The sequence below is a fragment of the Penicillium atrosanguineum genome (genome assembly GCF_028827265.1).
Source record: "Penicillium atrosanguineum strain IBT 20685 chromosome Unknown utg000004l_segment0_segment0, whole genome shotgun sequence".
NCBI classification, from domain to species: Eukaryota; Fungi; Ascomycota; class Eurotiomycetes; order Eurotiales; family Aspergillaceae; genus Penicillium; species Penicillium atrosanguineum.
This window is the reverse complement of record NW_026623136.1, coordinates 1,254,710-1,268,717: the sequence shown is the minus strand read 5'-3', so window position 1 is coordinate 1,268,717 and position 14,008 is coordinate 1,254,710. Positions and strand designations below refer to the sequence as shown.

Genomic DNA, 14,008 nt, shown 5'->3' with positions numbered 1-14,008 from the left:
ACCAAGGTCAACACTATCGAACTCCGGGCAATCTTTCTTTCCTTGGTTGTCCGAGCATGTCTACTGTTCCTACTGGCCCTGCGCCTACAGCTGGCTCTGCAGAGCATCAGGCAGGTGGGCAGATCCCCGGAATCAAAAACGAGTCCCAAGACGGCAACGATGCCTCCAACCAGATCAACTGGGAGTCCGAGATTCAACTCGTGGCATCATTGGCAAAGCTTCAAGAGCTTGAGCGACAAGTCAGTACAGCTATTCCTTTGTGGCTCCTTATGGTTTGAATTTTCCGATGCATTGGATTCTCACCACGTCACACCCCTTTATCACGTCTTCAATCTAACAGACCCAGATCCATGTCTTGCGCCAGTCCGTGCCCGATGGGGTCCTAGAGCCACTGGTCCCTATCTCAAATTCGAAAGCATCGCCTTTGAAATCAGTTGCCGAGACACCATCGCTGCTTCGCAGCGAACTAGACAAGACAGCGCGCAACAGGCTAAGCAATATCGAGAACTTCCAGTCCGTGTGGCGTGGCCCGGAGCTACAGCCGATCTGGTCGTATGTTGAGGCTCGTATCAGAGAGTCTAGTGGAGAGCTCCTGCAACCGACTGGAATCTGGGAGATGGATTATGACATCCTACTGAAAGAGTTGCTCAAAGCCGAGAAGACGAAAGAAAAAGAGGCTCAACGAGAAGAGGAGGATGCCGAGCGTGTTAAGGCTCAATCCTCGGAAGGTGAATGGGGGACTATTGTCGAGAAGTTCATGCAACGGAACATACCCGGCATTCGCATTGTCAAGGGTCAGAAGCCTTTCTCGATGGGCATTGCGCTCGCAAAGGCAGGAATGATTCTCTTGGTTGAAGGTATGAAAGAGGCCGATATACCTGGTGTCTCTGAATGGCAAGTTCGCGCCAAGGCACCCCCAGGCCGCTCCCCGACTAAACTGGAAAACTCTATAATGAATTGCTTAAATTCACGGCCGCGGAAGTGGGATCTGGCTTTCTTATTGGTATGTTGTTCTCCGACATCAAAAACACAAATTTCTTTTACTGATTCATCCATAGGACATGATATCATCATACGCCGACATCAAATCAACACCGTGTACCAAATGCACGCGTCTAACCAACAATGCCGCCCAACTTCCAACAATTCGCCGCATTCAACCCGTCCAAATATCCCAGAGCGAACAGCGCATCTTCGCATTCGACGCATTGCATTCCGACTGCGCTTGATCAGCTATGATGCCCACACATTGCCTCCTGACAAAAGAAATCCCAAATGAGTGTCAAGTCTCTCAAACCTAGTACCTACAACCTCCTAGCGATCAACATGATACCCATGCTGCCAATCATGCCACCCCTGACACGGATATTCATTACCATTCTTATCCCAAAATCTCCTCGGCACATAATGCACCTCGGGCCTCGTGAACCGTCCCCCAGTTCTCGCTCCGGTACAATAATCAACTTTACTCCAAGTGGCAAGGTTCGGAACTTGGTACTTCCGTTGCCGGAAGTCGTATCTCACGCCGGGACCCCGACGAGCCCAAGGAAAGGGCGTGTCATTCTCCTCTGTTTCACCGGGGTTGGTGACATCGTTCGTCCATCGGTGCCAGTTTGTTCCGGTTCCGGCTCCTGATCCCTTCCTTTTGCCGATCACGCCGACATAGATGTCGGGGCCCTTGTTGGTAAGGATGTCACGGAAACGCCAGCGGCGGGACCAGTGGGAGGGTTTGCCGGGGCGTTGGTCTTTGGGCCAGATCCAGCCGAAGGTTTGAGGTTGGCCCATGGTTTAAGGGTGGTAGCTCGGTATGGGAGATTAGAGGTTGGTGTTACTTAAGGGAGGCCTGACGACTTCGAGGGTTTAGGAGTGGAAGTCTGGAGACTGGGAGCTGGGAACTGCCGACAGAATATAAGGCGACTGGGAGCGATCAACCTTTTTTTTTTTTTTTAAAAAAATCCTATAGCGCGTAGTACAAACATACTGCTTGATTTCCACGCACACATTTCCTACTCCGGCTGTTTCTTTCATTGTCGCAACTTCTAAATTCTAGATCTATTTGATTCGGATTCCAAATCACATCGTCACAGCGTGCTCGCGCCGGTTTGTGTTTGTGGTCCGTCCTAGACATCGGAACAATGCCCGGTACCCTCAGGAACACACGCCATCAAAGACGCATGTTTTACCGTATCAATGAAACTCCGTGTTAGTTAGCTTTCTCTTCTTCAATTGCCCCTACATTGGATAAGTTCTGTGGGAGACAATGTCATCTACAAAACAACTCTGCATCAAACGATGAATATTGTCTAGCCCTGAAACACTACTAGAGAAAGAATCATTCCCCTTGTTTCTTTGAACGAATTCAAATTCTCAAAATTGTCTATCCGAAATAACCTCGCAGACGCAGAAAATCCTTTTCAATATGTGCCGAGAATGTATGAATTAAAGGATGTAGGAGAACCGAGCCGAAAAAAAATAATACAAAACAAGGACGAGCCCTTTCGCTAGACTTGCATCGTTCATAGGCTGCAGAGGTTGCAGACCTAGCGGGAAGTGCAAATTGAATAAGGGGAGACAAAAAAGAAAAAAGGCAAAAAAAAAACCATAGACATGAAGCATCCCTAGTCCAAATATTAACAAACGCCGGGGTTCTTGCTATTATCGTAAATCCAGTTTTTCGCTTGAAAGAATCGCAACGCCAGCTCAAAATATATCCATGAGAATGTCATTTTCCGCTTCTACAGGAGGTAGGTCGTGGGCCGTCAGGAGAAGATTCCTAGGCCACCGACGAACCATGTGAAGGAGGCAAGTGTGATAAAGGCCATGCCGAGTGCGAATTTGATGCCTTGGCGTTGGATGTCGGAGATGGAGCCGCTGCAGGTGGCACATTTGAATTCTGGACTTGTCAGTCTTGGATCGTTTTCGGAGAGTGGAAGGGGACTCACCACCCAGAGGAGTGTAAGGCTGGGGACTGTACATGCCAAAGCTGTAACCCTGATTAGAACTCAGGTAGCCAGCACTGGCGGTGTCGGTGAGGGCTTTGCTCGCATCATAGACGAAAAGTGTGTAAGTAGCCGTCAATAATGGGATAGTGGCAGACGACTGGTATTTTCCGGTATCCCAGATGTAGGTTCCGGTGGCCTTGGCACTCATGTTTGAGGTGAGGGTGTAGACCTGGGCGTTGGCACTGCAGGAGGCAACGACGTCGACGGCAGTGGGAGTCACACTGAGCGAAGTGTAGTTCCACACAAAGGTGATATCCTGTCCGATCTTGTAGTACGTGGTCGATAACGCAGACGGGGTGAGCATCGAGATACCTCCCGCAGCGGCAGCAGGGTCGATAGAGATCGAGGTGGAGGTGGTGGACTTTGTATTCGTCTTCGTCTTGGTGTCTGTTTTCGTGTCGGTGGACTTGCCCGTAGTTGCAGTGTCGGTAGTCGCTGTATCGGTGGTTGTTGTATCGGTAGTACCGGAGGCTGAGGTGCCCGTAGAGGTAGTTGCGGTGTCAGTGGTTCCAGTTTCGGTCGTGGTTGATTCTAAGACATGGTCAGTTTCTTCTTGGGGGAACGAGAAACAGGTCATGTACCTGCGCGCCTGTCTAAAAGTGCATCACGAACGACGACTTCCCCATGGGAACCCCACGGCCAGGCCGAGGCCACAGTGCCTAGCAACAACACCGTAAACAAAAATGAGAAGATGAAGGACCGCATTGTGAGTGTTCTGGATGCAGATCTGGTTGTGGAGGAGGGCGGATCAGGGACAGCAGGGGTAGAAAGATTCCCTTGGCGGGTAAAAGAGCCGAGTCAACAACCCCTTGCAGCCAGCGGCAGAGTGAAGTCGCTAGAGACTGTTGACCAAGAACAATGAAGTTTCAAGGAGATTGAGGACTTCGACTTCAACGCCTCTGGTGAGATCTGGCGAGCGGGAAAAATGCTATCGGGCTTGTGATCACTCTGGACCCTGAGTGGTGTCGATCGGCGGAATGTGTGGGTTCGGGAGCTCTGGACGGTTCTGTGGAGCGCGGGTCTCGGGGTCGATGTACAACCACCACAGCGAACGAGGGTTAAAGCAGTCAAACGAGCGACGATTGAAGCGAGAGAATAGTCAAGAGGTTGGAACGGTGGCACAGAAAGTGAGGGAAAAGGTGTTTGGGATGTATTATGGGGCTAAGCCTAAACGGGCGATGGCTGTCAAGGGAGGTGAGACAGTGGGCTATTTTTAGGCCGATCATAACATTGTCAATGCCATGACCTATATTTGATAGTCGGACTGTTGTAGCTTCCTAGATCAACACTGACCTGAATTGACATTAATCCAGCCATGGTCCATGCAGCCCCACCCGTGGAAATACTGAAGTACCGAGCCATCCAAGAGACCAAAAGAGTAACTCATTCAGTTTATCACAACCTTGGAAGGGCAACTAAAAACATGGAAACATAGAATAACTTATAATTTTTGAAGTTAGCAGAAAGCCAAGTATCAGCGAGTTGTTATCTGCTAGAGTTCCCCACGTTAATCGGCGAGGTCAAGTTCTCTGAGGAATGAAAGGCACCTAGCGGCCTTCAGTGGCTCGACAAAGACCTATAAAGAGCAATTGCTCACTACATAGCCCACTTGGAAAATTGATCCATGAATAGGCCTGGTTTCTATTATCGCTACTCTGACAAATAACGAAGCCTCGTGGAGAATCATGAATGTCATTAAAACGCCCCTCTACCGTCTAACCAGCCCAAAATAATACAAACGAAAAGAAAACAATACTTTCAACCCAAACTCATCATCAAGTCGGCATCATCACTTCAAACTGTCAGGGCTCCATGGCTAAGAAGAGGGCTTCAAAACAGCTTTCAGCTGCACCTTCTCACACCCCGCTTTCAAAGCCCCACTCGTCGCCTTGGTGTTGACATAGTACACAGCCGGGTCACTACCGCCAGTGCAAACTAAATCCCAGTCAGCTTCCAATTTCCAATTTCCAATAAAACGCGAGCAAAGGAAAAAGGGAATCAAACTTACTCAACCAGCCACCCCAGCTGGGCTGCGCAACAGACAAAGTACCGCTTGCTGCAACCTTGAAGCCCTCGCTTCCGGTCGTAGGATCCACGCTGATCTCCACGGGGTTTTCATATTCGGAACCAGAGACAAGAGCCATGGCCCAGGGCGCGCCGTTGGGGGCCTCATAGTGGACCGTTCCGTTGCTGAAGTAGAAGCTAGCGGCGTCGGCCTTGGTACTCAGCACGGCGTTGCTGTTCAAGGGCCCAGTGGACTCGGTGGTAACGTAGAGGTCATTGTTGCTGCTGGTGGGGGCACCGGATGTGACGAGGTTAAACATTTTCTCGAGAGGGGCGGCGGAGGCCGCGGTTGCGAGCAGGAGTGTGGTGAGGAGGTTCATTTTGAGTGAGTTGCGTAAATAGGGTTGAGAGATTAGGTAGCGACGTTGCCCTCGGAATTGGCGTTTATAGGTGAGACGTGATGTAAATTTTCAATTGGAGTGAAAGTAAGGGCGCTGCTTGAAAGTGACGAGGAAATGACGCTGCTATTTATGCCGAGACAGAAGGTGCTGGGCTGCTGGGTGTGGGGTGAATGGAGTATAGCGCCACCCAGAGAAACCTGGCGATCTGCGATCGCATCCTTGGGTCGTTGATGAGCCCTTGTCGTGGGACGGGTGGCTTAGTGGTTGGCCTTAGCTGACCTGCAAGAACGAGGGTCTTAGATCACTGGTGTGTTTCGTAGCCCTGTGCTTGTCAGGCGTGCTGGGTAGTCTGTCTTTGGCCTTCAAGACGAAGTGGCAGTGAAAAGGGCGTGGAAATATGGGCTGCCTGGTGCAGCTGCAGGTCTTCAAATGAGATGGTCCATAGTTATTTCCAGGGGTTCCTAATCTGTGGGTTGCATGATTGTCTTGGGTAAATTCTGCGGGGCAGATCTGCCGAATCCTGTAATTGCCTCGGGGAGAATGAATCTGGTGATAATCGGCTTGGAGCTTCCTTCAGTGAGTGGATACGGAGATGTGTAGGGGATTCATGCACCAGTTAGCGTATCGAGGGGTGTAGATCCTTTTCCACCAGCCCCCGCTGCCTTTTGTGTCACAAGCTGGAAGCACTTTTCATTGACAAATGATATTAACATAGATACTTCTCGGGGCAATTTGAATTCTGTCAATTTCAACTAGTAAAATTAAAAGAGACTTGCAATGGTGCCAAAAGACGAAGTAAAATCATGTTGTGATGAGTTCTCCATTTCTGTGAGCTCCATCCATGGAAAGCCGCACTTGGCACCGAGCCCCTGAAACCTCGGTGCCTGCAACGGATTATCCGCTCCACCACATATAACTAGGCTGTTGAGGTTTTTCCCAAAGAAAACCCCGGCGTTTCCCACTTCCCGTTTCCCGATTTCCACACCTGGAACCTTGTAAAAAAGTTGTCACTGATGGACCTCTACGTACCCTGTCGATTCCGAGGTGACGGGGATATCTACCCACTCAGAGCTGCAAGATTGGACAGGAGACCCTACTTTGAAGGAAGCATGTGGCTTGACTCTGAGACATCATCATCGCCGTAAATGAGACAGTCTTGATGCCATATTACTTACAAACTACCGTCATCGACCAGTTTCTTCTTCATGATAGTTCTGTGCGTGTCAGCAAGATCACTGATTAAACTACAAACTATACAGATACCCTTGCCCCCAAGCCCCGCGATAGTATGCACTGATGCAAGTATCACAATCGTTGGACGGCCCATACCATCAATGGATGCTTTCTGAATCTCCAAAACGACGACGACGACGACAACTACAATGACGATGACGATGACTATGGCACTGACAGTCAACAGACCTCCTAGGCATGAAGGAAACTGCCTAATCAGCACTATACGATGGCATCATCTCATGTCCGGACAAATGTGTGGGACTGATTTTCCTAGGTATGAACAAATACTTCCTGTTTGGGACTTGTGAATAGCCCCCTCGGGTGGAAGATGCAAGTGGGAAAAAGGGTGGGTTTCACAAGGTTCATAATTTCTGGGTGTCATGGAGAACATATCTACAGGAAAATGCCTAGCATTCGATAGGTGAAAGGCATAGACTAGACTGATAGAGGCAATGATTTCGACAGATTCGTGAATAACCAAAACAACTCTCTCCATACGTGTACAGTCCAAGTATGGTCCCTGTGACTGTAAATCAATGGTGGCTAAGAATAACGAGAACCTAAGTCAAATGACCATCCATTGATACTGTGAAGCAATTAGAGCTATGCTTGTGTTGACATCATCCATAAGACTGATATTTTCTCTAGATGCTTCCCTTTTCCGTGAGACACGAGTGAACGGGTCTCACCAAGCTCTTGGCCACCTCCGGTGAGAAGATGATTTAGTTTCTACGTACAAAAAACTCCCCAAACTCGATATTATTCTCAAGCCTCTTCAGTGTGCTATTGTCATACTGCAGCGCGACCTCAAGACCTTTACCGTCGCCGCGGCGAGGTGGCAGAATCAGACAACGGCCATCAGGTTTACCCTCAGTGTCACCCACAGTGCATCGCAATGCTGAAGGACAACCAAGCTCATGGCCGAAGTAGATGTCATTGTACGCATGACCCTGGATACAGACAAGAAGCATGTCCGGGCCAGGGTAGCGGTTGACGTTCCAAGTTAATGTCGTACTTTTGGGCATCTGATTAAGGAGACCGACAAGGCGCCTGACTGCTTTATCATCCACCGCAGCTATCGCTTTTTTGATGCGGCGCGCTGCCTCGGGGTAGATGGTGCTCGTAAGATGTTTCGTTGATGACGATGCGCCTTGAAGACTGGCAACGGGTAGCCTGGCCACTGCGTTTGGTTCGGCAAAGTTCCCCCAATAGTTGGATGGGACATTGGGGTTTTTCATACGGCCCCTAGCATCAATGGTGATGGAAAGCTTCGCCTCGGGATACCTCCGAGGATTGATATTTCTGGCCACGATTATGTGACGCCAGATGAAGGCACCCAATGTTTCGACTGTGCCGAGCTTGGTTTCGGGAACATTGTTCGAGATGCGGCTTTTGAGTAAGGCAAGCTTTTCGGCCGAGATAAAGTACGTAGCATATTCGAATGTGGGAATCTCACTAGCTCTGTACACCGTTGGATTGAGGAACTCGGTAGTGTCTTCCGCGAGCTTCCAGTGAGGGAATTCTTCGAGCGTCACACTCTGATCGCCCTCAACGACACCACTTCTCTCTAGAAGGTGGATTTTCGAGGTAGGTTTGCTGTCTAGCCCATCGGCCACAGCAGAAAAGTGAGCGCCTATGGTAGAATATAACATGAAGTTACATTGACCATCACCAGCCACATGCTATGTCTTCATTAGTATCGCCCTCACAGAAATGGACGTGACAGGTTCTATCAAAGTATTTGACCTTAGAACCCGCCCCAAGCCAAAAGAAGATGAACTCAAAACAGAGTGGAGGCTTACATGTAGGCAGCTTCCAAGTATCAGCCCTCCAGGTATGAAATTGAGTTGTACAATAAGAGATGGAAGCTTCACGTTGTCCTCCAGCTTGGCGGACGTTCCGAAAACAATGTGCCTTGGCATCTTGTTGAGAGGGAAGTGTTCCTGCTCAAGTTGGTCGAACGTGCCAAAGTTCCACAGACCACAAAGCTCAGGTGAGGTATGGTCTTTGTAATGGATTTCAACACCCTTGCTGGAGTCGAATACAAGCTCAACTTCTTCACGGTTGTTATTGGTGTGTTTCTGCACGCAGCACGCAAGCTCCGGCATGTCACTCACGATTCTCAAGAGGGTTTCCTGGAGGACACTGAAGATTTGTCTCTTATCCGCATCTGGACCCAGTCGGAAAAATAGGCATATCGACATATAGTCTCTAGGCGCAATCTGATCGATCGCAGAAAGCTTCACCACTTGTCCGTGGCTGTCTGGATGTGGTTTGATAACTGCGACAGAGCTGGTCGGTACAATGGCCGCGGTCTTGACGGTGTCAGACATCTTGAGTGACTTTGTTCTGCACCTATGACCTCCTTTATGTTCAACCAAGAGGAATGCATGAGCTAGTGGGTGAACAAATATTTGTATAACTTGGAACGGCTTGGAGAAGATAAAAAGGCGACGGACATGACTTAGCTACCAGGGGGAGGCAAAGACTCCAGGGCTTGGACCCATTATCACAGTTCCAGCAGGATTTCGTGAAGCAGCCCCTGCCATTGCGGTGTCCGCTAATGCGTCGATCTTTACTCTATAGGATCTAGTCAGGGCGGGATGCTACGCATGTATGGACGGCGATAATTTACCTATTATCACTGTCCTCCTGCCAAGACATTTTAGTGCTTTCCAGTGCCCCCACCGGACCAATTGGAACAGACACAGTACAGTACCACGAGCAGCAGCAATGACTCCACTTGACAATGATCCCCTAAGGGCTATGTCAAATGGTGTCAACACTAACCTATTGTAACTATAATATTCAATAGTCGACTCAAATAGCCCGGAATCAAGGTTGTGAAGACGCTCTATTGTCTCTTGTCTTCGCGCGCACAAGCCAGCCCCCTTGAAGTTCCGTGATCGTCAGAAACATACTACAATTAGACGTCAACAAGGGGGCACTGGAGGGCACTAATCCACAAGTTCTTAATGGTGCCACCACCTCGAAAGCCTAATGCGATTCTGTATCTTCTCTCTTCGCTGTGAAAGGCGCTTGGCTTTTCAATGGACCCCCAAACACTGCCTTGCTCATGGGTTGAGCCTGCGGGCCCTGTGCATCCCTCTCTCATCAGATTATCTGCTCTGGATAATTTAACCACGCCAGTCTATCCTTCGCCGACAGAGTTCTTCCCTTTAAAACCAGACACCGACCCCAGACAGCTTTACGAAGACTGCAAACGTGGCCTCGCCCGCTACATATACCAACACCCACATCTTTGTGGTAGAATTTTCAAGGATGAAACTGGACGCAACTCGATCGAGATTCGCCCGACGCCGTACGCCGGTGTCAATTTTGAGTTCCACGACCACCGAGATATGAAGGGCATGCCCTCTTATGAGGAGTTCAGAAGATTTGGCTGGCCATTCGGTGACGGCGACCAAGATGGTTTGAGCAAACTGCGCCAAAAAGTCTTCCCAAGCGCCCAGGCCGGCGACCCCATCCTTATTACTCGATTCAATGTCATCAAAGGCGGAATAGTGCTGACCATGTCTATTGCACATGTGATGTGCGACCTCGTGCAGTTTAAGGACTTGATGGGGTCTTGGGCACGTAACACGTGTGCTGTTGCCAATGCTCGGACAAAGAATCAGCCTGAGCCTCCGCTACCGCAGCAAGTAGCAGCGAATTTGATGGACCGCTCACCGCTGATGCCTAATGTGCAGATTGAGCATGATCTCGAGAAGTTGGCGGCTCGCGCGGCAAATCTTCCACATTGGACAATGGTCGATCCTCGCGATCCCCGAAAGATGGGCAAGACAATAGACGACATCTTCACAAAGGCTCGTTTGACAGACAATGACCTGGCCAATTTTTCTGAAGATAAGCTTCGTGGGCTGTCAACCTCTGTATGGACCTTCCCTCAGTCATCAATAAGAAAACTGAAGCTCGCCGCCGATAGAGTATCGCCTAGAGGCACCAAGTTATCATCCATCGACTGTCTGACAGCTTTTGCTTGGCAGCGCTTCTTCGCAGCCAAATGGGCCCCGGGTGTGCCGGGCGCGGAGCCTATACCCAAGACGACGCGTATCGTTTACGCTGGGAGCGTGCGCACGCGCCTAACACCACCTTTGCCTCTCGACTACATGCCGGCTTGCGTGGACCTCTTTCCAGTTACTGCAAACACTGATAGCTTCACATCCACAGCCCCGGAGGCCTTGGCCAAGGTAGCAACGATGATTCGCAGTAGCAACAACAACTGGAGTGAAGAGGTATTCTGCGAAATGATAGAGATTGCGCAGATGCACCCTATGAACCCGGGTCTGGTACCAAATGGTCCGCTCGATGCCCTTGTCACTGATCACACACGTCTAAGCTCAGTCGTGCTTGAGGACTGGGGTCCTGGCCTCGGCCGGTGTGAGGCGTATCGTGAGCCATATCTTGGCCGAGAGCTTCCCCGTGGCGAGATTACTCTCCTGCCAGGTTGTGATAATGGCAAAGTAGATGTTATGTTTGCTGGCGAAGCTGTCGTCTTGGAACGGCTGAGAAATGACAAGGATATGAATGCCGTGGCTTCGTGTCAGTTCATCATGGACGACTTCATCAAGAGAGCTGCAAAGAATCGGCGCTCAGCGAAATTATAGGAAACATTCCTTTTTCAATTAGCTGTATGTTACTCTCTATGCGGTATTGCTGTAGAGCATTCTGCCAGGAGGGTAATCATCTCACGTCGTAACATATCTGGCTACTTCACAGAAAACCTCTTTCTGCAAACGGCTAGGAGCCTCGATGAGCGGCTGTTACGTGTTACGAATAATTGCCACTCGTCGATGCGGTACCCAAGAGCATCCGTGAGAATGGCAACGCTACGTTCCAGGTACAAATCACTCGTGTCACTTCGTGTATGTATAGTGCGTACTCTGAAGAGCATTCGCAGCCACCACAAGCCATTCGCAGCCACGAAAACAAGGCAATCGCCCGAAATGTCCCTCGCAGGAGGCAGAGTGTGGCACCGTTGAGAACAGCGAGCAATGTCTACCTGGAGCGGACAGCGGACAGGAGTCAGCATGGCAGAGGATTGGCTTGAGGAGATAGTGAACTACTAATCAATGGCGAAATGAAAAGAAAAGAAAAACAGACTAGTCGCAACGACACCAGATGCCGACCAGCAAAGATGGGCGATCTATCCCTAATTTGACCAATTGTAGATCACTATCCTGACTTTCGACTCAAATGCGCGAGTAGACGAAAGACCGGCCGCTTGTAAAATGAGGAAAATATTTGTGGCAGATATTCGGTACTGTTTTAATTTGTCCCAGATCAGGTGCTCGAGGTTTATACTGGGATATAATCAATATCTTCGCCCCGCCCTAGGCGAGACTCGATATTTTGTTGCTGCAGCTGGCATTCACCAACTGTTGAAGTTGAGCGAACGAAGTAAACATTCTGGCATCCTGCATCAAGAGCGCAAATCAGGGCACACTCCAGTCTATTGAGACCCGGCTTCACAACCCTTCTGAGAGGCATCTGACTCTTCGCCATAGAAACATTGCACTTCTGCTTGAAGTTCCTGCTCCCGATCTTGAGAATCTGTCCATCACCACCAGTTGTGCAATCCTTGAATGCAGGAAGTCCAGAGCTAGAAGCAGCGGCCTTGCATTGCTGCAACTCCAGGGATGTGGACGCTGCACTAGACTTGCATTGCTGTAGCTCAAGGGCACCGGAGGAAGCAGTAGTCTGGCATTGCTGCAATTCAAGAGAGCTCGAAGCGGCGGAGTTCTTGCACTGCTGCAGCTCCAGAGAGTTTGTCGCCGCGGCGTTCTTGCATTGCTGCAGCTCAAGGGCACCAGAAGCAGCAATATTCTGGCACTCATGCAGATCAAGAGCGGTAGACAAAGCATCAGACTTGCACTGCTCCACCTGTTGATTCAGATCTTCAATTTGGCCTTTCGCGCTTTCGCAGTCCTGCGTGGTTGCCGCCTCGGATTCAAGAAGATCTCTCTCAAACTCGCAAGCTTCAAGTTTGTCTTCCAGATCGGTGTTTACTTTCTCTGATGTAGTATGGGCAGTTTTACACGTATTCAGATCATCTTGCAGTATGATCTCCGCGTCCTCGCACTCCTTGAGCTCGTTTTGAATGACCGTGCAATCTGCGGAAGGGCGTCTGTCCGCGCGACGGAGTAAAAGTCCTCCTCTTCGATTTTTTATATCCTCGGCATCTCTGTGGAGCAAACAGGATTTGAGTAAGTAGTTCCATGTGCTTCCATTGCATTCATCAACGGCAGCACATGAATCCGCACAAGCACTGCTGGATCCGACATTTTCAAGGGTGTCGATGATATTATTGCGGCCTCCCTTTGCGGTCATCCCGCAGACATAGGCAAAGTTCTCTCCGTTGCCCCCGGTAAGGATATCCTCGTCCCGAGAGTCACATAGTGCATCATAGTCGTCTTTGGCGGTCTGTGCCTCGACAGCCGTCAGGAAGCACAAACCTTGAATGAGATAGTGCAACTTCATGGTGATGTTGTCCAAGATGTTTGAGAAAGAATAGATGGAAGATGGATAGAAAGGAGTAGAAGACGGTGAGATGAGATCAACTCTTATATTAGTTCTCTTCCCCCCTGAAACCCTTAGAATCTAAACTATAATAAAATTTTATTTGAACATGCAAGATTCTAATAGTTGGTAGATCCTGAGAGCAAGGAGATATGTCGCACATGATGTCGCGTAGATCTATCAACCTTTCCTATTTTCTTTCGTCATCTCGCAGATGCTACAAGACGAACAGGTACTCGAGCGCTACCCAGACTCCGCATTCGTGTATGTGACGCCGTCATTAGATTGATCTAGCAGACTGTAGTAACACTCTGAAGCTCGACTGTACAAACAGGACTTATGTTATGCAATGGATCTTGAGGAGATCCTAAGTATCGGGTATACTGCTCGGGTTACACGACATCTGGATGATGCAGGTGCAGCCACCTATCACACGGAAAGGTATTTTGTACGTCATGTAACTAACTGTTGCCCTACCTCAAATGTTAAGAACTTGAATCTTAACCAAATAAAAACGCTGGACAACAATCCTTACGCAAGCATGATTCATTCGAGACTCCTGCTGAGACTGGGTATATTTACAGATGATCTGAAGAAAATACAAGGCTTTCCGGTCGGCACTTGCCGCCGGACCGCCCCGTGCCATAATTTCAATCTTGGCTTTCGACACAGTAGACAATACTGGAATATGCTTGCAATAAATGAAAGCATAAATTGCGGCTTGAATTCCGACTCTTCACCTAGGCATATTTTGGAACCGGTTTCGGTTACAGTTTCATAATTAGGTCAAGACCCCTTACTAGCCCTCGCTCCTTACATACCTCG

General features: G+C 49.4%; 7 protein-coding genes across 7 annotated transcripts; 2 read left to right on the top strand and 5 right to left on the bottom strand.

Annotated features, from left to right (window-relative positions):
- Positions 1-56: 56 nt before the first annotated feature.
- Positions 57-1,229, top strand: N7443_005783 (RNA polymerase II mediator complex subunit MED27 domain-containing protein; the record flags this gene model as incomplete). The annotated part of the gene is made up of 3 exons (XM_056885839.1): positions 57-239; positions 347-1,003; positions 1,059-1,229. The coding sequence occupies 3 exons, from the start codon at positions 57-59 to the stop codon at positions 1,227-1,229; spliced, it is 1,011 nt and encodes a 336-aa protein (XP_056741287.1).
- Positions 1,230-1,314: 85 nt separating this feature from the next.
- N7443_005782 (ankyrin) lies at positions 1,315-1,785 on the bottom strand (the record flags this gene model as incomplete). Its single annotated transcript, XM_056885838.1, has 1 exon — positions 1,315-1,785. The coding sequence occupies one exon, from the start codon at positions 1,783-1,785 to the stop codon at positions 1,315-1,317; it is 471 nt and encodes a 156-aa protein (XP_056741286.1).
- A 974-nt stretch (positions 1,786-2,759) lies between these two features.
- On the bottom strand, positions 2,760-3,707 carry N7443_005781 (uncharacterized protein; the record flags this gene model as incomplete). Its single annotated transcript, XM_056885837.1, has 3 exons — positions 2,760-2,893; positions 2,943-3,533; positions 3,584-3,707. 3 exons carry the CDS (start codon positions 3,705-3,707, stop codon positions 2,760-2,762), a joined length of 849 nt encoding a protein of 282 aa, XP_056741285.1.
- A 1,111-nt stretch (positions 3,708-4,818) lies between these two features.
- N7443_005780 (uncharacterized protein) lies at positions 4,819-5,386 on the bottom strand (the record flags this gene model as incomplete). The annotated part of the gene is made up of 2 exons (XM_056885836.1): positions 4,819-4,937; positions 5,011-5,386. The coding sequence occupies 2 exons, from the start codon at positions 5,384-5,386 to the stop codon at positions 4,819-4,821; spliced, it is 495 nt and encodes a 164-aa protein (XP_056741284.1).
- A 1,822-nt stretch (positions 5,387-7,208) lies between these two features.
- On the bottom strand, positions 7,209-8,976 carry N7443_005779 (uncharacterized protein; the record flags this gene model as incomplete). The annotated part of the gene is made up of 3 exons (XM_056885835.1): positions 7,209-7,229; positions 7,381-8,325; positions 8,446-8,976. The coding sequence occupies 3 exons, from the start codon at positions 8,974-8,976 to the stop codon at positions 7,209-7,211; spliced, it is 1,497 nt and encodes a 498-aa protein (XP_056741283.1).
- Positions 8,977-9,693: 717 nt separating this feature from the next.
- Positions 9,694-11,271, top strand: N7443_005778 (uncharacterized protein; the record flags this gene model as incomplete). The annotated part of the gene is made up of 1 exon (XM_056885834.1): positions 9,694-11,271. The coding sequence occupies one exon, from the start codon at positions 9,694-9,696 to the stop codon at positions 11,269-11,271; it is 1,578 nt and encodes a 525-aa protein (XP_056741282.1).
- Positions 11,272-11,962: 691 nt separating this feature from the next.
- Positions 11,963-13,144, bottom strand: N7443_005777 (uncharacterized protein; the record flags this gene model as incomplete). The annotated part of the gene is made up of 1 exon (XM_056885833.1): positions 11,963-13,144. One exon carries the CDS (start codon positions 13,142-13,144, stop codon positions 11,963-11,965), a length of 1,182 nt encoding a protein of 393 aa, XP_056741281.1.
- Between the last annotated feature and the right edge of the window lie 864 nt (positions 13,145-14,008).